General features: G+C 36.9%; 1 protein-coding gene and 1 long non-coding RNA gene across 11 annotated transcripts in view; one reads left to right on the plus strand and one right to left on the minus strand.

Annotated features, from left to right (window-relative positions):
- Window positions 1-22,005, minus strand: part of LOC107217283 (nuclear factor 1 C-type) — a 46,700-nt gene that overhangs the window by 9,962 nt on the left and 14,733 nt on the right. For 8 of the 10 annotated variants that reach the window (XM_046740411.1, XM_015654754.2, XM_015654755.2 and 5 more), the window contains exons 3-8: window positions 15,289-15,480; window positions 14,989-15,172; window positions 9,829-9,882; window positions 8,550-8,645; window positions 6,750-6,887; window positions 5,952-6,098 (exon numbers count right to left, since the gene is read on the minus strand). In XM_046740411.1, coding sequence (XP_046596367.1) covers window positions 5,952-6,098; window positions 6,750-6,887; window positions 8,550-8,645; window positions 9,829-9,882; window positions 14,989-15,172; window positions 15,289-15,480 — 811 coding nt within the window. The remainder of the gene's footprint in view (window positions 1-5,951; window positions 6,099-6,749; window positions 6,888-8,549; window positions 8,646-9,828; window positions 9,883-14,988; window positions 15,173-15,288; window positions 15,481-22,005) is intronic. The other 2 variants (XM_046740412.1, XM_046740413.1) reach the window with 2 other exon arrangements.
- On the plus strand, window positions 18,611-19,097 carry LOC124294578. Its single transcript, XR_006904482.1, has 2 exons — window positions 18,611-18,673; window positions 18,944-19,097. It is a non-coding gene; the product is annotated as an uncharacterized LOC124294578 (long non-coding RNA).

Raw genomic sequence — 22,005 nt, forward strand, 5'->3', positions numbered from 1 at the left:
ATCCAGGCGCAAAAAACCAGCGCCAAGTTCACCACCCCGTTATTCTTAATTAGTCGTTAAATCGTTTGTCAACATACGTTGTTCACCGTTGAAAATAATACAGTGACTTATTTTCGGTCATACATATTGTTTGTATTTAAATATTCATTGATTTATATGGTTGTGCATTAAGTTATTTTTCAGGGGCATGGGGTGGCTTGTGCGGCGCTGCTGAATGTTACAGTATACCGCATGGTACCTAACTGTCGCAGCATGTAGAGTGAATCAATTGATGAATCAGGTCAATGAGAGCCAAGGTTTTCGGTTGTTTTATAAGTGTACAAAACTTTGACTCAATTGGCACTGAGGGTTCGTAAATATATATATAGAAATTGTGCAGTTTACACGTTGCGATTGTGGTATTAAATAAGTTAGTACATGGTGGGAAGATGTAAATTACGAGTAAAAGCACTCGAGAAGCGTACATTGTATATAATAGCACGAAGTGACTGAAAAATGTATCATCACATATCGCAGATTGAGTGCAACAACAAACATCAAACAACAATTAGGTTACAACGATTAAACAACACATCAAACATCAAGGTAACAACATCAACATGAACAATATGTATAATTGTATATATAGATATGTAGAGAGAGATAGATAGAGAGAACAACAACACCGACATTGCAACAACAATATAGAACAGGTAGTATTGTACCAGTATAATGAATGTTAATCAAGATATTAAATCAATCAAGTGAATAATCAACTCATCCAGCATACGACATACCCAGAGCATTGGCGATGGTGTATACATAATAGTAAAGGTGATTGATAGATCGTATAAGTGTATACAGTCAGGCTTTGATTCTGAATAAAGAGTTTTCGTGTTCAAATTGACTGTCAAGATCAAGGAAAACAATTAGAAACTACACTTTCCATTCAAAAGTTGGAAGAATCTAATGAATTATGCATGAAAAGTACAAGACGTAGTCTGCATTTTGTAATTCTTAATGCAAACGATTCTCGATTCGAGTTCTAATGACGAGTCAAATTCATTATCGATCAATTAAAACCCTTTCAATTCGTGGAAATCCTAAACTGCAAGAAAGTACTTTTTGAACTTAAATTAAGGAAGCTTAAGCTTCCTTGGTTAGCAGAATTTTGAAAGTGACGTAATTTCCAACTTCTACATTGTTACTTTATATTCATCCAGCTTCGTTGAATCGTTGAGGAGAATAAACAAAAAACAGTTGTTCGGAATCAAAGCTGTCGAAGTGCAGCCGAATGTAATAATAACTTATATATAAATGTTAAAGAAAACTGGTGTCAGAGGTGGGATCATATAAGACATACAGACAGATAGACAGTGACAGCGACAACTAGCTTACCAAACAGAGGTTGTGGTGGTGCGGACGCGCGTGAGCATAATTCAATTACGTATTCATACGTACAAATAATATGTACCATGGCATGTGTAAAAAAATGAATTCAAAAATCTCTACCAGCTCTCAGGCAGGCCTGTCTGTCTGTCTGTTGTCTGTCCATCGGTCCATTCCTCTTTTGACCCGCTGGAGATATTACAATCTTTTTCGCAACACAAGGAAATTAGCTCTCTTATTATTTCTGATTGTTTTTTTTTTCTTTTTATTCCCCGCCCTTTAGTAACTGTTGTATACATGTCTATCCGCGTAACGGACGTAACAGTCAGACAGACGAGCGATCGAGCGATATCGACAGAGAGGTAACAATGAGTGTAACATAATTATGTAACAAGCCCGGATTTTAGTCCTGGACAAATGTAACCACGATGATCTTTCATGTAACATATCCATTCAGACGCAAATACGAGTGAAAAACTCTAGATAAACCTTACAAAATGAGATGTATATTACTTTTCTATATGCCTTCTACGGCTATTATTTTTATATTTAAGTATTGGTGAAAAAGTAGCTGCAGGTTTGACCAAACTTACGAAAAATGTAGAAATATTTTTATAATTTACAATTTGAGAAGCGAATCCATACGCAGGCACGAAATCAAAATGGCCGCCGCTGACTTCTTCGCTTGCGATTTTATTTCGGCCACGTATACATTTTTAGAAATCGCCGAGCATCGAGCCCATTTTTACAACGAATGTGATGACGGCAAGAGTAATTGAGCTATGATTTCACCGCTGATGGAAGGCCATGAAATTCAAGAATTTAGTTTTTAGAATTCACCCCTTAGTCATGATTCACTCGTACGTGTGTCTTATGTATTGCCTATAGTTCGAGATGTGACGTTTATTCGGAATTAAATCCAGGCCCGTTGGTTTAATATTTCACTTACGGGAGACACATTGCTGACGGCGCAGAGAGCATACAGAAAACCATATACGTATAAATATATACATATACATATATACATACAATTTACACTATAATGCGACATAGACCTTATTGTAAGTATATGCAGAACACCGTGTAGATCTCTCGATTTATCTTGCACCAACTGTTGTGAGTTCGATTCCCCGTCATTAAAGAGAAAAGCCCGTTACAAGTGATCCTCATGGTATTAATATGTACCCTAATCTGCAGATACGATTAAATATTACGTTATTGTTGTACGTAATATTGATTATATGTTGACGATACACGGCACAGTGATTCGAAGTATTTCTTACGCGGGTTATTCTGTGTGATCATATTTCTGGTTAAATAAGTATGAATTATACACATGGACTAGGTATAGCTGCGGTACAGTACACACATCAAACATGAATTGCCAGACGACTTGTCGGTCGATAAGAAAACAGTAACTGAACGAACGAACAAAAAATTATAACGTATTCTTCATTTCCGCCCTTTCCTTTTTAATTTTTGCATATTCATCACCGCGACGACGAGCTTATTATACTCATATGTATCCAGTTTTTTGGCTTTTATAATGTCACATTTACGATAATAACGCGTGTGAAATTATCTGCGCGAAATCGTTGTGAATATTCGATTGCGACACATTAAATAATTTCCATATACCTATATGTAAATAAAGGAAGAAGGGAATGAAAAAAAATTAGTTAACGATAAGAAAAAATTCTTTTTTTCATAAAAAACTAAACATAAAACATATACGAAATAAGTAATAAAATAATGCGTTGCAGGCGACTATACATGTACACATATAAGGGGGCAGTGGGCACAACGATGCAACGTCAATCATATTTAGGGAACGCAGAGTGAAACAACTAGTGTTATTAATAATGTACGGGTTCAGCCAAAAAAATGCGATTTTAATGTTTCTTCCCCATTTGATGCGTTCCTAAGTTACTCGTTTGATCGTATTGTCGACCCAAACAAGAAGAAAATTTATATTTTCATTGTCTTTCAAATCGCAGAAAAAAAAGAACAGAAATTGAAACTCAAGTTTCTTGCGTGTTTTTAAAAACTATTATTTGTATTCTGGCTCAACCCGCATTGGATTTTACTGTACATAATAATATATTTTATGGAGACGTGAAAGGTATGATTATAAGAAAGAGAGCGAGCGATAAGAATGAGTGAGCGTTAGAGTGAAATAGAGATAAAGACGAAGGTATATTATGTATAGAATATTCAAGGTACACATGACTGCAGGCATACGCTAACATTTTAGAATAAAAAATAACTGTTTTTATAGGACCGTATTGCGATGAGTGCATGGAAACTACCAAAAACCAAGTTATACATACTTAAAATTTCGCTATTATTGCATCAAGCCCGGTGAGCCCGTATTCAAAATTCTTTGTCTTTTTTTCATTCTCCTCGACTTTCGATGGGCCTTGACTGTAATTCGTTGTTTGATAAATTGGTAGCCAATTTTATTTATATATCGCTATCAACGGTACTGTTGCAAATATATTTTATTTTTCGGAATTACGACGCAAGTTAATGCGTTTGGGACAATTTTATTTATACATCGATTGGAATTTCCGAGTTTTTACTTCCTGTTCGTTTTTCTTCCATTTTTAATTCAACAATTTCACCGCTTTCTTTCAGCCGCGTTTAAAGTAAATGTGTTTTCAATTGATCGAACCAACGAAAGAATACTGCAACGTGATTTGTGCTTAAGGTACAACTTGGTGCGTGAATTTAAAAAAAAATAATAACAATAAGGTAAAGAATAGAAAAAAAAATAGGACAAAAAAAACTAAATAAGGTCGGTAATATAGACGTAAATTATATTGGTATATATAGATAATATATATGTATATACGATAATAATATTGAAATATATAGATACGTATAACATCATAACCAATCACAGAAGTACCTTTTGGTCGATAGTAAGCAAGCTTCTTTCTACGCTTGGGCTCAGACTGAAACAGACATTACATTTAATCCGCGATTAGTGATTTTTCTGAATGTCTAGTCGCTCTTTATCATCAACATCATCATCATCATCATCATCATCATCATCATCATCATCATCATCACCATCATCATCACCATCATAATTATCATCATAATTCGATTCGATCTTCCGTTGTAGTTCACTTGTTTGTGTATCTCGAACTTTCTTTTCTTTTCCACGTCGCTTTTGTGTTGATTATATAGATTATACCTTATACAATTTAATAGTCAATTTATAATTTTATTCTTCGACTTATCTGGCCTGCATACCTATATAATATTGTAGATACTAACAAACATTTTAATCACTCCGTGGCGTGTATACTGTATAAATAATCCATATTGAAGTGTGTTAAGGTTTGCAAAATTATCGAGTAGGTAACTAAACCGCACATGCGCAATTTCACCCAATAACCGATGTAGACTTTCTAAAAAGGGTTGGCAATTTTTATCGATTACTATTCACTTTGGTTTTATGTCGTATTTGTATCATCGATTATCTTGCATAATCATGTGGAACACACAAGCCGCACTGTGGTCAATATTTTTTCCGATAAATGGGAGGAGGGGAAATTCGCAAAATATTGTCGAAGTGAAATAATTACAGTTTGATTGATTACCTCGTTGAACCTCGTCTCTTGATTATAGGTAGATAATTAGTGTATACCAACTATTATGTATAAGAAAGAATCCGCGAAAATGATATCTGATTTAGAAACTACATCTATATAATCTATATAGTATGTATTATGTATAACATACATACATATATTGTCGTAACGAATGACTGCAGCATTAATTATTCATGATTATATATCATGAAAGGTCACTTTTTGTGCTTTATTATTTATCATTACTTACATGATGCCTGCGGGGATGAGCTCAGTTTTGGGTCTATCGCACACTGGACACTAGACAACAATATTATATCAACGGCGAGGGGGGTTGGTGGTTAGTCACAAACAACAAATAATTAAAGAAAACACAAACGATTTTCAGAATCCGTTGACCTTTTTGTTATAATACAATTATAATAGGCGAGCATGTTTATGATGAAGTATGAATCATTATTCACGTCAGTGATTTCGATGTTAGATGTTTGTTCATTCGGCTCACAATTTCATATTATTATATATAATAGAATATATGTATACATATATATTTTTTATCATATCTTACGTATATATACGCTAAAAGATATTATAAAACTCATGAGATCAATGTTGTTTTTTCAGCTAATTTTTTTTACTATCGTTTACTATATACAACTATGTTCTTTTACTTCTTGGCATCTCGAGAAATATACATCGTAGGTATATTTTTTGTCTTCAATACTTACAGAAAATATATTTCGGTTATTCTGACCCTAATAGATTTGACTTTCATATGATTAATTTTCGTACCATCTAGGTATAATGGATGATACGTGACGAATCAAACGTTGCATTCTTGTCGATTAGAATATAAAGATCAGCATTATTTCTTCGGAATAATCTGCTCTCCGCAATAGTTCATACACGTATGTTCCAACGCTTTCGCGACTTATTTATAAATAATTAATAATAATGTGGATTAAGAAAAACTCGACATACCGGTCTGAGAGTGCGGAGAGTCAACGCCTCGGTGAGCATCCTCCGGCCTCAAGACGGGCGAAAAGTTCGAAGCACTCGAGACAGATACCGTCGGTGCTTTTTCAGTCTTGTTGTCATTTCTTATCAGCTGATGCACAGGCGGGGGGCCTAAATTAAATTCGATTTACCCAACGTAGACACAAAGTGAACGGTACGAAAGAAATCGGGTCGATAAAACAGATATACGAATCGATGTAATCGATAAATTAAGCTTTGATTCGGCCAAGCGAGCCGATCGAATTTTTCCCTTTCCCCTTGAATTTTGGACAGAAAAATATTTCAAAATAATAATGATATCAATAATAATTACGAGATGAGTCAATACTTGATGCCACGGAAATATTTTTTCGTTTAACTTTGTAAAAAGTTAGGCTATAACCCGTCTGCAGTGAATGTACTGGCGAAAAAAAACAAACAGTAGAAAACAAACGGGGTCGATAAAAAAGATAACCGTATTGATGTGATCGATAAGTTAAACTTCGATTCCGCCAAGCGAGCCGATCGCATTTACCCAAAGATCGGTATTATTCTCTTTCCCCTTGAATTTTGGACAGAAAAATATTTCAAAATAATAATGATAACAGTAATTACGAGATGAGTCAATACCCGATACCACGTAAATATTTTTTCGTCTAACTTTGTGAAAAGTTAGACTAGAACCTGTCCGCAGTGAATGAACCGGAGTCGGCTGTATTAATTATAGGTTAGATGATGTGCAATGAGGTGGTAAAAAGAAGGAAAGAACTGTGTCGCACTTACTGAAGCTAGCCGCAGGTTGTGCATGGTCCGCAGAAGCGGCTGATGGCGGTGTGTAGCTGCTGCAGTAGTACGGCGGGTGCTCTATTTTGATCGAGTTTATTTGGGGCTGCATGTCGCTGAGGTCATGTAGTATGGAAGCTGAAACCAGACGCATGCCATATAGTAACTACAGCCTTGTTTTGTTCATCTTTTGAAAATTACTTAGGTATACGTACACATATATCTATATAAGCTTACACGAGTGTATGTGTCGTAATGCACGCAAAAAAGAAAACCAGAACCAACAACAACATTGAAAAACAACAACAACAACAACAACAAGAACAACAACAAACCAATTGTAAATTTGAAAAATAAAGAAATGCGCGCGACAGCTGAAGATGCGATATTACACTCAAACGCAATTCACAAGGAAAAAGCAGAGAATGTTATAAAATCAAAAGCCTAGATTTGAAAAAATTTTGATACACGAAGTACGTCTATACTGTGTAATAAATAAGGCTGAATATATGTATACGTGAAATGTGGGTTTCATGGTTTCTATTCAAATATTTTCCAAGTTTGAACGCCGAGAATTTTTTTGTAACGTAGAACCAAACTTCACATTTTTCCAATGTTTTTTATCTTTGATTTGCTTTGCTCTATTAGACCAGCGAAAGACATATTTCCTGTATTTTACAGTAACACGTGTCTGGACCTAACAAATTTCCGACATTGAGACTGATTTAAAATCTAGTTGGTTAGCTGTGGACATGGATTTGGACATTTCATGAATTCGGAAGTAAGAAGTTGGCACAGAGCCTATTGAGCGATTCTTTCACTCTGTCGCTACTCTCACAAATTTGAAGCCAATTTAATAACGCCTCGCACAGCAGCGAGACATAAGTGATTACGAATCAATTTATCATACAAATTTATCAAATCAAAACTGTGTATGTGATAAATTCCGTAACTTTGTTACTGGACAAGAATCGGACTCACTGTTTGTCATATTTGCACTTTGTTAATCAAATACTTCTCCCTGCCTTCTATTACAGTAAAATAAAAACTGAGAAGAAAAGATCTTCTATATGTATGCATAGAAATAGAGGGAAAAAAAATTAGAAAAGAGTAGGTACGTGCAGATAAATAAAATCGCTCGTTATTCGCGAAACTGCAGCAACGCCCTGCAGCGAGTGCTGAGGTAAGCTACTTTGGTCGGTGTGGGTCGAACTATATGGAGTTTCTGAGACCGTGAGCATTGTTCGGTTCTATAAATAAATTTCACGCTGCACACTCTGATATATAGTGGACTCATCCGTTATGCATACAAGTGTATCGTACATACGTTACATACGCTACATGTAGGTATATACCTGATACAACGTGTATATCGACTTCTGTAATACGCAAGTATCTTTCACTAGATTTTTTCCCCTTCAAACGTTGTGAAACAATTGTAAAAAAAAAAAAAAGAAAATCGCATTTCCTTAAAAACAATTGCAACATGTATAAAAATAGAAGAAGAGACAAGCAGTTTAACGGATTGATAAATAGCGGGAAAATTTGAACTTAGACATATTTCCTTGTGCGTTATTGTTATACATACAGTAGTATTTGTAAGCGCTAAGAAAAAAGAAAAACAAAATACAAGTGTAAACAAAACTATAACAAAAAATAGAATATGAATAAACAAAATTTCCCTTACTAAGATCTTATGCGGTGATAGGATGAGGCGGATATATTTTTAACATTACTATTATCGACTTTGTTGTTGTTGCTGTTCTTTTTTCTTTTTTTTTACAATTAGTTGTCGCCTACCTTTCGAGAGCATCCATAGCTCTTTGGAACTGAAGACACCCGTTGCCAGGATCGTGTCGTTGCAGACGACACCGTTGTAGAGTTCGTGATAACCACCTGGGAACACACCGAATCCCACGGAAACTAATTATATTACCTCACTTTATTTGCACGATTATAACCAGCCAAAAGTATAGGTAATGATAATTGGACAAAAAAAATTCACTCGCTGTTTCATGCTAAGCAAAAGAGAGAGATGAAAAAAATGAATCCTGCACGATTGCCTAACACCAATATTATATTATCTATGGCTGTGGCTATATGTACTAAATGTAATTGCCAGTAAGCTCAAGTTGTTGTTTTTTGTCACACGACCGATTCTATTAATGTGATTATTACTTTTCATGACATTGTAACTGACATCACTCCTATTATACTTTTTTAGTTTTGCTGTTGCTGGTGTTATTATTATGTAACAAATATTTATAAAAATTGTGAATTTACGTTGCGCACTGCATTGAAGGTTTCTGCTATATTTTTAGCTCTTTCCCGCGCATCATCAAGTGATCATATCTGCCAAGATAAGATAATTCATTTTTGCTGGACGGCATTTATTGCTGTACGTAAGACTTGTTCTACCGAACATGTATTCCGACTTGCGTATGCAAATTTGCGGCAAGGATAATTGCTAGATAATTATTTCGAGAAAAAAATTGATCTAATGAATCGTTTGTTTAAGCTTAAACATTTCTTTCTCTCTCCATTTTGAACTGTCGACTTTCACCTGCGCACAACACTCACAAACAAATAAACAGACAAACACCTTGGTGTGGTAAGGAATTTTTTGCCAATTGAGTGCACACTGAAAGCGTAAAAAAAAAGAAATAACAGTGATTATTTTTTTATTAAATAAAAACAATCAAAAAATGAAAAACGCAGGCCCGCATAAGATCTCAATATTTCCAATCTATACGCGTACTAAATATTTTCTTTCTTTCCTCCTTTCATAATTTTAGCACAACACGCGAAGTATATGTGCATAATATACATAATGTAAGCAGACAGAATACAAGAGAAGAGATTCGTGCCCATCATTTTAAAAAAAATGTCAATATAACAAAATAAACGCAGCACATATATAATAGAATTGGAAAAAACGGTCAGACTTTTTTTTTAATTGTTAATTCTCGTTTACCTATTATTGCAAATTGTGCAAACTATAATAATTTTGCTGATGTACAACACACGTGTACAAGCATTGTTATACATTGAATATTGTATTATTCCATTTTTTTTATACCTTTTCGTCTCCTTTCTTCGTCTTTGCTAGTGTTGCAGATTCCATTGAGAACCTCTGAAAACAAACGAAAGGAGTGATAATGAAATTTCGGATAAAGAAATAAAAAAAATAAAAATAAAAACGAGAAACCGATTTGAATGGTCAATATACACGTGTCCACAATAACAGTTTTCAACATTATATATGCGTATACCCGTTAGGAGTTAATTACATTTAAAGTTGGAGAGAGCGAAGCCGTTTCGCAACTGATTTACTTTTCGCGGTGGAAGAACAAAAAATGGCACAACGTTTTGAACATTCAATCAGCACGCGCGATAATGTTAAAATTTTAAAAATATTTTATGCGACGGTATTAATATTAATAACAATAATTGATGAACTAGAAACCGAGCTATTAGTATAGCTTTATTTTCGTCGTTGTTATACATGTATGTGTATATATATACACGTGAAATGTATCTATGTGTATAGATACATGTATATACGCATATTGTTTTATGTATTAATGTGACCTTACGCAAATCTCATTACGCAATAGATATTACCAAAATACCCCTAGCCTAGAAGATTCGTTTCTAAGCTGCAGAGTACGACGTCGTAAACGATGATGCGCGGGATTGCGGAAAGAAACCCTGGCGAGTATACATGTATAATAAGCGCGTAAGTTACACTGCCATTTTGTTGTTCCGCGTGACCGGCAAAGCACAAAATGGCGCCGAGCCTAGGTGTTCGAAAGAGCGGGAAAATTGTAGAGTTTCAAGACCGTTTATTTTATAGAACCGATTGAAATTTTGCGACGGTATGTATTAATATTTCTGTTAAGCGTATGCATGGCTGAATTATCCAAGACAAATGCCGTTTTGTAACATAAAACGAGACATCGCGTGGAAGTTGCTATATATATTATACATATATATACTATACTTACTAACGACGAAACGCAACTGTTACAGGGCAGTCAGTCCGCGCTTGTTTATTTATAGTCGAGCCAGCAGACATCGTGCGTTACAGCTATGCCTACTCTGCAGTAAACCGTTTTACTAAGCTGGGCTAAGCTTTAGGCAAAGTTCACAACGAACAATGGCGGTGCAACTATTTTACGACACGCATTACACGACTGGGGAATATTCGCCACGAGTTCCTATAAGGTTATAATTTATGCCAAATCTCGAGGGTCAATTTACCCGCCATATATTCGCTCATCGCGCCAATGCCTTGCGAGAAAAAACAACTGCCTAGATTGATCAGGAAAAATCGAAACATCGTGTATATGAGCTATTTGAATCGTTGGGAATAACAAATTAGATCATTAATCATCCCGAAAAGATGATGTTCCGTCAGATGAGTGCAGAGGTCAATTTTACCGACGGTACAAAAATTCTCTTTTATAATTCGTCATCTTTTTGCGCGGAAGGCACCAGTTCAAACATATAAGTTTCAGTTAATGTTGATCGCTTCTGAAATCTTAACGGTACTCGTTACAATTTACCGCATTTATGATTCAAAAATCCTCTCTTCATCCGATACAGGCATCTTTTCCGAACAGCCATTACCTACGGCACCGCGCCTAGATCAAAAGATCCTCAACCAAGCATCACCGCTGTCGATCTGATTCCTCGCGACAACTGCTTTTACGCTTGGACTGCGCAGAGTGTATGTATATTATATCTAAACAATATACACAACGAACTGACAAAGTATAAATACGGATCTTCATCTTGACATGATTCTCTAGATACTTCGAAAGACCGCGGCAAAACTGCCGCAGTGATTATGTGTATAACATGAAAATTAAGAAGTTTCATGGTGAATCAGGGAACAAGATGGCGTACTTACGGGTATGTAGTACCACTACCTTTACCGACCGAGCAAACTCACTCTCTTTTTTCCTACATTAAATTAACAAATGAACAGAAAGGATATAAATTTTAACGGTGCATCACTCTTTCGCAGCGGGGTTCAGGAAAGCTACTCATGTCCCGAAAATGGTCAAAAATATGTGTGGTTATTTGACACGTGTTACTATTCCCGTATTTCCCGCATTTCAGAGGCAAAGCGTGCATAATTGAAATATTTTCCGCAATTCCGGTACGAACGAGGAGTGAAATGAGCCATCACGAGACTGTTTTCATCCAATATTGAGGTCGCTAGACGACAACTAGGAATTACAATGATTTCGTAAATAAAAGCTACTTGACTTTTTGGATATGAATAACTTTCCTGAGCTCCGCTACGAGAGAGCGATGCGCAGTCGAAATTTGAACCCTTTCCATTCATTTGTTTATTCAATATAGGATGAAAAAGGTGAGTGTGATCGGTCGGTAAAGGTAGAAGTACTACATACCCTTAATATCTTAAGATTATAACCTGTAAACGTGGCAGCGCGTGTGGCTTTTATACAGCTGTCCTGCAGCTAAATCTAGTGAAGGAATGCAGTACGCCGTGTCATTTGTCTCCGAGACGTATATCTCGATGTGGATTCGACCTGAGAGCTAAATATCGCTGTGCTCATTGCGCAAGTATCATGTCCTCAGCTCTTACTATAGACTAGAGGAATAGAGTATGGGACAGGTGCGTGTCTCAAATACAGTGTAAATATATATCCATACACATAATGCACACGTCGAAACTACCGCGTTAATACAGAGCAAAACGATTTTATACAACTATGTTCAGTATTTAGAACAGTTCAGGATCTAGGGACATTCTCTAATCTACCGCACGGATCCAGGTCTACAAACCTTTGCCCTGTCCTATTTTTTACCAACATATGAGACATGAGACTTCCGCGCACTGTTTGATATGGAAATGCGCAAGTTTAAACAAGCTGCGTTCAGAGCTAAGCCATTACCATCATGCAACCTTGTATACGTGGAACGAAAAATATATTGTACCACTGGGAATATGATGATGTAGATTTATTTATATGCGAAGAAGCTTAAAGGCATTCCCTTTTTATTTGCTTGTGAAGGGAAAAAGAGTTTGAAGTAGTTACGCACCGCGATAAGAAAAAAAAGAACCAATATTGATAGCCGATTGGATGGTGCAGTATATTGAAAGATATTCAGAAAGTATGAAAACACATATAAAAATCACTTAACACGTCGTCGTCATCATCATTTGTTTTTAGTCTTGTATCTTGACTATAATCTAACCTACCTTATACCTATATGATCAACATCATGAAAATTCCTTTACTCTTAAAATATACACAGTGGCACAATAATCTAAACCCAGACATGTTTCAAGGCTAAGATACTGAAGAGATCCGCATCTTACCCCATGATCATATGAAGAAACTGTGCTTTCACATCGTGTATATAATATACGTATATAAATATATACATCGTCGTCGAAGCGAATTACACTTACGTTATATACGAGTGAGTATGAACTTCCTTGCTTGTTTATTTTTTTTTTTTTTCATTTTATGCAAAAATAAAAAAAAACTTTAATCTTTCGTGCAACTAGGAAACTGATCTAAAGTGAAGGCGAACAAATAAATAGTAGCAAGAAAAATGAGAGACTGTTAAGTTGGAAGGATAAATAGAGAAACTACCACCTACGGATATGCGATATTGGGCTACTCGAAAGCTACATAAGTTTATACACATATACACACACAAGAATCAACTATGCGGTGTAATAGCTATAAGATCAGAATGGGATACTGGAAGGAATGCCTAACCTACCCCATGTCTTGGCAACGAAGCGTTTGATTTTATTCCGTGTCATTTTTCTTTCTCTCCTTCTCAAATATATAAATGTATATACTATACATAGTATACATATATAGATTGTATACTTTTTTTCACTAGTTTTTTCCATCTCACTCCCGCACATTTGATCTTGTTAGCAGTGCGGCAGGCGCGGCCAATTTTTGCGTCAACCGATTGTAAACATTACGAAAATTGCTGCCAAGCCGGTTGCTCTAGACACTCGTCGACCTAAGACGGGGTCCAGAGCCAATTGCACTACGTGTACACTCTAGTTATCCAGCTTGTGTACTCTGATAACAAATATAACACTTTCCACTGATCCGGATAGTCATTTTTGTTTAATAACTTGACGTTTGTTTTATTGGCGATGATGGGAAAAATTGTAATCAATTTATACACATAACGTTAACAGTTTGATAACAGAATGAGGCTGATTATGCACGCTATTGGAAATAATTTACCTCATAGTTACATTTCTGCTTGATACCGAGACTGACGAAAGTTTAGAAACAAAAAACGCGATCGCTCAATAACTTTCAGGGCTCGAAACCAGGCGAATTTCTTATTATAAATAACTTGAAAGGCTCCCGAAAGACGGATTATTATACTGATACCATTCTCGAAAAGCTGGTTTCTGTGATTGAGAAACAGAGACGGAAGGAAAAAAGAGGTTAATACTAGTTTCTTCCGCATAGACAGCGTGGTGTGTCTGTTATAGCCTGCTGATATTCAACGGTAGCGAAGTTGACGAATTGGCAAGGTTATAAACGTTGAAAAGTATAGGTATAATATGCGGACTGTGTACATCTACTTTGAAAGCAATGAAATTAATGAATGAACTGGTACATGGAAGGGATTCTTGGCGAACGGATGGGATACGAGCCTCTCACCCACTGACGCGTTCAGCCAAAGACAAGGAAGTCTCAACGATACCTGCACCTTGCTTGCGTATACGTGTACATATGGGCAAAGAAATATTGGCATCATTTGTGAGAAAATATGAAATGAAATTGCAAAAGAAAAGAAAATGAATGCAGCTAAACTTTGTTGATGCACATGTATGCGTTTCTATCTCGTATACATGAGTCGCTTTGCATTGAAACGGTTATTATTATCGTGTCGATAACCCTGATGAAAATTTCTACTAAACGAATTTTTACCGTAATTGAATATACATTTCGTATTGTTTCTTACAAAATTGAAAATATGCACAGTTTTTCGTAATGAATTGTTAATTTTCGTTAACAAATTGTAGTAGCTTGTAGATTTTTTATTGTAAAAATACAAATCTTTATGTCAAACTATGCATATTTACAATATTGTACGAAATGTCCCAATTTATCTAAAGATTCGTAGAAAATCATTGACTCTTGATAAAATCGGGTTTTAGGAGGTGTAGGACAATGATTTGCGAATACATATAAGTGACGTTGCAGCTTACCGTGGCTGGTGATGAAGTTAGCCAAGTAAAGGTCTAACTCTCGGACGGAGACATTGATGTGATAAGGATTAACGCATAGGCCGGGCTGGGCGCATTCCGCTGTCTTCTCTAATCTCTCGCCATCCGTCGACTCGAGGGGAATCGCCTTGAATAGTATCACCATTACCAAATCCAACCGCCAGACCTGTGCGGCAGAAGGTTCGTCACGGATGAGCATTTGTCTTATGCTCGGAGCTTTGCAACAAGAAAATGATGGTACGAGAAAAGCAAAAAAAAATCGAAAATGCAAAGGAAAGTCACCTTGTCCGCCTGGCGGAGGCAGTCGATCCGACGCATTTTGCCCTTTTGATCAGGGTTGCTGAGGACGCACATCGCTGGCCGCTTTCCGGTTATACTAAGAACAAAATCCTCTCGGTATTCCTGCGTTATGTCCTTTCTTAATTTCCCCAACAATCTCGAGGCCCATTTCTGTTTTACTTCTAATTTTTCATTCTGTAACAGAAAAGCACAAGAAAACTTCAGCGCGGGAATATATCGGTCGTAAGAGAAATTTTCCTCTTCGTCATCGCATCCAAGGAGGGGGTACAGCTTGGACGGTTTAAAACCGTACCTATTTTTTGCGTTTCTTTTTTTTTCAAGAAAATGAAAACACTTGGAACAATTTGAGTTTGAAGGCTTTATTATACATAGTTTCGGGAATATTTAAAAAATTTTTTCATTTAAATTAATAACAAAATGACGGCATGGCGCGTATAAGAAGCGATGACCACGTTTTTTTTCACGTTAGGCTAAGAGCTGAGATCCAAAAAGATGTTTTGAACTCTACAAATTTTTTCTATCTGTTACAAACTGGACGGTGGTGTCATGAGATGCGCCACCGCAAAATCCCTCGAGTTCGGAGTCGTTCGCTACTTATATGCGCCATGCCGCCATTTTGTTATTAATTTCAATGGAAAGATTCAAAAATTTTCTTGAAACTATAAATAACAGAGCCTTGAAACTCGAATTGCTCCAAGTGTTTTTATTTTCTTTAAAAAAAACTCCTACAAATAGGCATCATTTTAGACCGTCCAAGCTGTCCCCCCCTTGATATACCGGTGAAAGAATACGCAATACAATAAGTGTAACTCAAATCGTACAGGTATGTGTGTACATTTCTTTATTTATTTATTTATTTATCTATTTTTTTCTTTCTTTCTTCGATGCTTCGAATGAAAATATGCGATTCACGCAGCCTGGGAACAGTCTCCGCACTCGGAATAGCAATTCGCGTTAAGAAACACGCATTGACAGTGAGCGGAATGCGTCGACGCGTTTGATACCGCAGAAACGTGCAGAACGCATCACGGCAGCAATGACGTGATATTACTGAAAAATTCAAACCGTCAAGGGGAGAGAAAATCGTGTAGTCGGGAAATGAACCACGCGCGTTCGACTTTTAATACCTGTATTTTAATCCACTTAACTGTGTAATGACGGTACGAAATTCTAGTTTATAAGAAAAAATGAATCTCTTTCCGCTTTGCTTCCATATTCTGCAGCCACGCCACTGCACAAGCTTCAGGTAATCGCACGCGTGTTGAGATACCTGCTCCTTGATTGCATACACGATTCGCAGTGCGTAAACTCGATTAGGTATTCAGCGTGGATACTAAAGGATCGGCAACGTGCGGAGTCAAAGACGCTTTGACATGTGTCCTTCTCTGATATACATGCAGCTGCTATATAGGCGTGGCGTCCGTTAGCTCAAGTCGAGTTTCCTGGATTTTTTTTTTTCATCTCTAGCGATTCTGCTGTTTCTGTTCTATTTTTTTGTTGCTTTCATACATTCTTAAATCTATTGAAAAATGTCTCATGACGTCTGAGTCTCGTTGTCGGCGCCATTTTATCACCACATAACCTAAGTTTTTAATTTTAATGGAGGCAAATCGTAATTCTTGGGGTTTCAAATTACTCGTGTCCCATACATTAGTAAAACGTAATCAATAATATACCTGTTCTACTATCCACACGCGGAAAAACACGGTCAAATGTCAACCTGGTTGCATTTAGTTGATTTTTTTCCACCAGACGACGCATATTACAAAGTGAAAATCCCAATATTACATATATAGGTAAAAGACTGTACAGTTAATTTGTGCAGATGCGTTGACTCAGTTGCATTGCCAACTTCATTATTGCAAATTCCCCGGGGCTAGAGAATTCCGTAACGATTGTAGCTGCATCTTTTATGATATGAGTTCACCTAGAATTTTACCGGCATATTACTTTCCGCTAAGCATCAATTAAACTCGAACTGAGGCTGGACAGCTAATATGCTTGTTTGAAGGCATTATAACCTCGAATCACTGGTACCCGTAGGGATCTAGGGAATATTCGAGCTACTGGTCATACTTAAACAGGTCAAGGGGTTATCCTATTGTACCCAGCGTGTAAACAACTTATTTTTGGGAATTTATTTAGGAAAAACAACAAAAGCAATATGATTAATTTTTTCATATGTTTTCAGGTACATCTTAAGGAATGTGTGTAAAACTTTTCATCAAAAAATATAAAAATTTTCACACGTTATTTTTATTCGCATCGGCTCCTGTGCGATCGGTCGGTATACATAATTCCGCAAACGTGGTTGATCTAAAATTCAAAAAAAATGCCCTCATTAACTATACATGGTATGGGCTATGGCGCGACGGGCGACTTTCTCAGTACGGTTTTTTTTTGCAATATATACAATGTATTCATAATAATGATACGCATTACCTAAAATGATAAAGAGTTCAGGAATTTATTCACGTGACCTAAAACGAAAAACGAAAAAAAGCTCCGTCGTAACATAGCTAATACCATGTAATCGATGCAGATTTTTTTTTTTTTTTTTTGTTTCAGACCAACCCTATCTGAAAAATCATGTACACCAACCGATCACGCGGGGGAAACATCAGCTTACGCAAAAAATTATTTCATTATTTCCGAAATAAATTCCCAAAAATCGTCCTGTTTGAACGCTGGTTACAGTAGGATATCCCCTTAAGACGCATGCATCGAAACACGCAGATCACTCACAATGATTGTTGTTTTGAAATTCGCATGTATACACATAATATTATATCAATATATCGTATATTCCTGGAGTAAGAAGTAAAAATTAATCACAGAGAGATGTAACGCGGAATAACCAACGGATAGCGAATTATATCTAGCTAGGAAAATCTAGATAACCAAGGAAGTGGAAATAAGGTGGGAGGTAGGTGAAGTGAGTATAGGTTTACATGGACGATCGGCCCAGCAGAGCGATCCGAACGCAACAGCTGCTCGCAATTTATTTTGGATATCGTCCGCACGGTCCTGCTTACTTACTCTCCGCGAATATACGTATGTAAATACATACACGCGTATACCTGTATACGCAGATGTGTGTATGCGTACGTACATTAGCTGCGTACACATGCACGCATATACACGCACACATGCATCCGTATACACAGTTTGCCTCGGTATTTTACGTACGGCTATATGTACGTGTATGAGAGGCTTGCAACTTCCCCACTCTTCCGAGCTCTCGGGCTATTTTAGACAGCGGAAAATAAAGAGCAGCTTGCATTTTTAGACTAACGACGGCGACGGTCAGCTAAAGCAGTATAATCTACTAGACTTATCCTAAAACCACGGGGACCTATAATATAATGTATGTACCGCATACCCTTCACCAAATCCCGGAAGATTTTACAGATATTACTCAGTCATGTACTGCATATATTACAGTATATTTATATCTGCCAGTAGCACAAACATCGACGCTGACCTGGTCTGTGCAATATTTACTCAAATTTTCCTTTCTTGTTTCCGTAATTCTTCATCTTGTTTTCTAGCTACTTTCGACCTCACCTTATAGTTCCTAGGCACTGATATATATATATATATAGATATAGATATACTAACGTATCAGTGTTCCTAGGTTCGTGCGAGTTACTCTAGTCGAAGTATGGAACATCCATTCGTTGCTTACGATGTTCAAGTTGAAGATGATCACCAATACTGAACTGTACAAGTGTGTGTAATTAAGTTTTAGAATAAAACGAATAAAGCTGCGACTACCCGTTAAAGTATAATTCCTCGTATTCTGTATACTCTTAATTTGTGCCAAATACTGCACAGATAAAATACACCGTACAATCTCAAGGTATATAACTCTTCTGTGCGTTTGATAATTATCGTGTAACTTTTGAACGACTTGACCGATTGAGGTACGATATATCCGTATTGTCGAAACGATGGTTCATAGCCATGCAAAGATGAATTTTTTTTAACCGGGGGTTAGATTAGCTCCGGTTATAGGTTAGGTCATTAAATTTGAATGCGGGTGAAACCGCGACTGCCAGCTAGTACGATATATAATTAATATAATACCCGGAAAGTTTTCACAGAAAGAGAAAATCCACGCCTGCCGCAATACCGGCGAATGGGTAAAGTTTAATATTTATATTCAATTAGAAAGAACTCAGCTCTAGCCAGCGCCATTATTATTCAGCGAATTGTCGTAGGCGGCCATCTTGGAACGACTATGTGCACGCGGAGGGTTGCAGCCGTTGAAACCCTGTTCTCTAATTCAGATAACATCGCGTTTCTTTTATTCCTTAGTTGTCAAACATGCAATTATCAACGATTTCCATCGAGTCTGTATATTGATGTAATTATTATAATCCCTGTAGCTTATATAATTACACTTCGTATACGTAATAATGATGTAACGAATACTCGTATTCGCATTCGCAAAAATCGCGCAAATATTTTGCCAAGGCAACTCACAAATACTTCATATTTTACTTATAAAAATTGTGAAAATAATATTAAATAAAAGAAAAAACATTAGTTTAATGATGAACTTTTATCATAAAATTTTGTCTCCACGTTTGAATCACACTCTAACCTCAAAATGAATTTGTTTCTGGTATCGATTCGTCGTTAAATAATCACACAAACAATCGGCTTGGTTCGGATCAGCTCGGCAATTTCTGGAATAAGATGCAAACGGTGCTAATGCGCGCGAGTGACTTGTATGATGTACCTGTTAGTTAATCAATCGTCAACTTTTAGCCGTAGAGAAACGGCGCCAGATTTAAAAATGTATATTCGCATACGCATTTGCATTCGCGAATACCTAAAAATTTACATTCGTTACATCACTAACACGTAATACTGGTATGATTAGTACATTGCTCAACCGGTTTACTTCTCTCCCTCAGTATATTTCGTTTATAACATTACACCGCAGCGCGAGAACGTTTGCGGAACATTATATTACAGCCACGTCTAAGATGTGCTTGCATGTTCGCCTCTAAGATATGGGTATAAATGTATAGTGCATTATACCGAAGCGACGTCGTCGTCGTCGTCGCGGGTCGCATGCAATGTAGACGCGCAAGCGAAGTAAACTGGCGGAGGTGGTACGTGAGGCGAATAAATGAATTCGAGTGGCTGCCGCAGGTATGCAAAGAAGTTGCAGTCGGGAAAACCGCAGCTGCATCTTAATCGATCAGAATAATCCGGTATAGAAACATGACGCGTTCACGCAACATACGCGGTGCACGCGCGGTTATGCATGTACCAATACATTTCTCATGATCTCCGGCATTATAAATACGTCTAATTATGCTTATGTTCCAAAAGAAAACAAGTTTGAACCGAAAACAAGTTGACCGGAAGCTCAGGGCATTAATGAATATTACTGTACATGCGTTATACGTGCATGTGTGTGTGCGCGCGTGTGTGCATTACGCGAAATGGTTGAGGAGAGCTAGATCCAGGGCAACCCACGGTTAACTATGTATGCGTGCATTACATACACATCCATAGGCAATGTGTATGTATAGCGTGCTATAAGCCTATCGATTTGGTTTTTCGGGTGCGGGCTTGCTTCCGGCTCTAGTAAAACTATACACCTATCCTCTATCTGTACGTCTACAACTATCGGGTCTAATATCTTGACTATCGTATAATTTTTGACTTTATCCTACCGCAGAGCCCAAGAAGAATTCTATTAATTTTCTTTCTTTGCCTAGTTTGCCAAAAACTGCATTCATACCTTCTGCAAATATTAATTATACGTGAAACATAATATAAATACGAGAAACATTCGTCCGCAATGAAATAAAAAATTTTAAGAACCGCCAAGTTTCGTAATGAGAAAAAAAATGAACCCGTAAAATATTGAGAACCCGTTCAAGTGCCCGCGAAAGAGTCAGTCGGGTTGCGACAATGCGGACAGTCGAAGTAGACACTCGCCGCTAAAGTCAGACGCGTCTGACGTAGCGCAGACCTCAACCACTCCTAACTCTAAAGTGATTCCAGCAGCACAGAATGCACATGAATCCAAGCTTAGGATGAACCAAAGTTCAACTAATCTAACCATGATTAAGAGAAGATAAATTTTGAAAAATATAATGTTTTTTACATTCACCTCACAAGCTCGACAGAATGTATGTAAATTTTTTAAGTTTTGGATGAGTTTCCAAATTGAATCACCGAAGACAATAACTATTACTTTGCAGAGATATTGACGTGAAATTAGTATTTTATAAAGCTCGATGATTACGGTAAAAAAGAATTGGAAAAAATAGAAACATCTTTCTACATTCAGACCCAAGAAACCCATTCACAGATGTATTCCAAACACCTCGACGTTATAACCGGGAAGCGAATATTAAATGGTAAAATTCGCGCCGCACGACAGGCAGGGAAAATTCTGCGAAATGTGAGGGACCGGAAGCTAGAAGAGTCTTCGAGGCGCTAGGCTGCAACGATAAAGCAGCGAAAAGAGAAACGACAAAAAAAAAGAAAAGTAGAAAATAAAACCGTACATAGAAGCACTCGGATAGCGATGCAGCAGCAGCGGCGGCGAAGCGTCAGAAGTCAAGAGAGTATAAAATAAAACGTTCATTCTTATAACGGCGGGGAATGGAAAAAGCCTGCAACCGACTATAGGGGTAATATTTACAACGTTCTATGCAGTCTCGGGAA

Source organism: Neodiprion lecontei, chromosome 5 (assembly GCF_021901455.1).
Source record: "Neodiprion lecontei isolate iyNeoLeco1 chromosome 5, iyNeoLeco1.1, whole genome shotgun sequence".
NCBI lineage: Eukaryota > Metazoa > Arthropoda > Insecta > Hymenoptera > Diprionidae > Neodiprion > Neodiprion lecontei.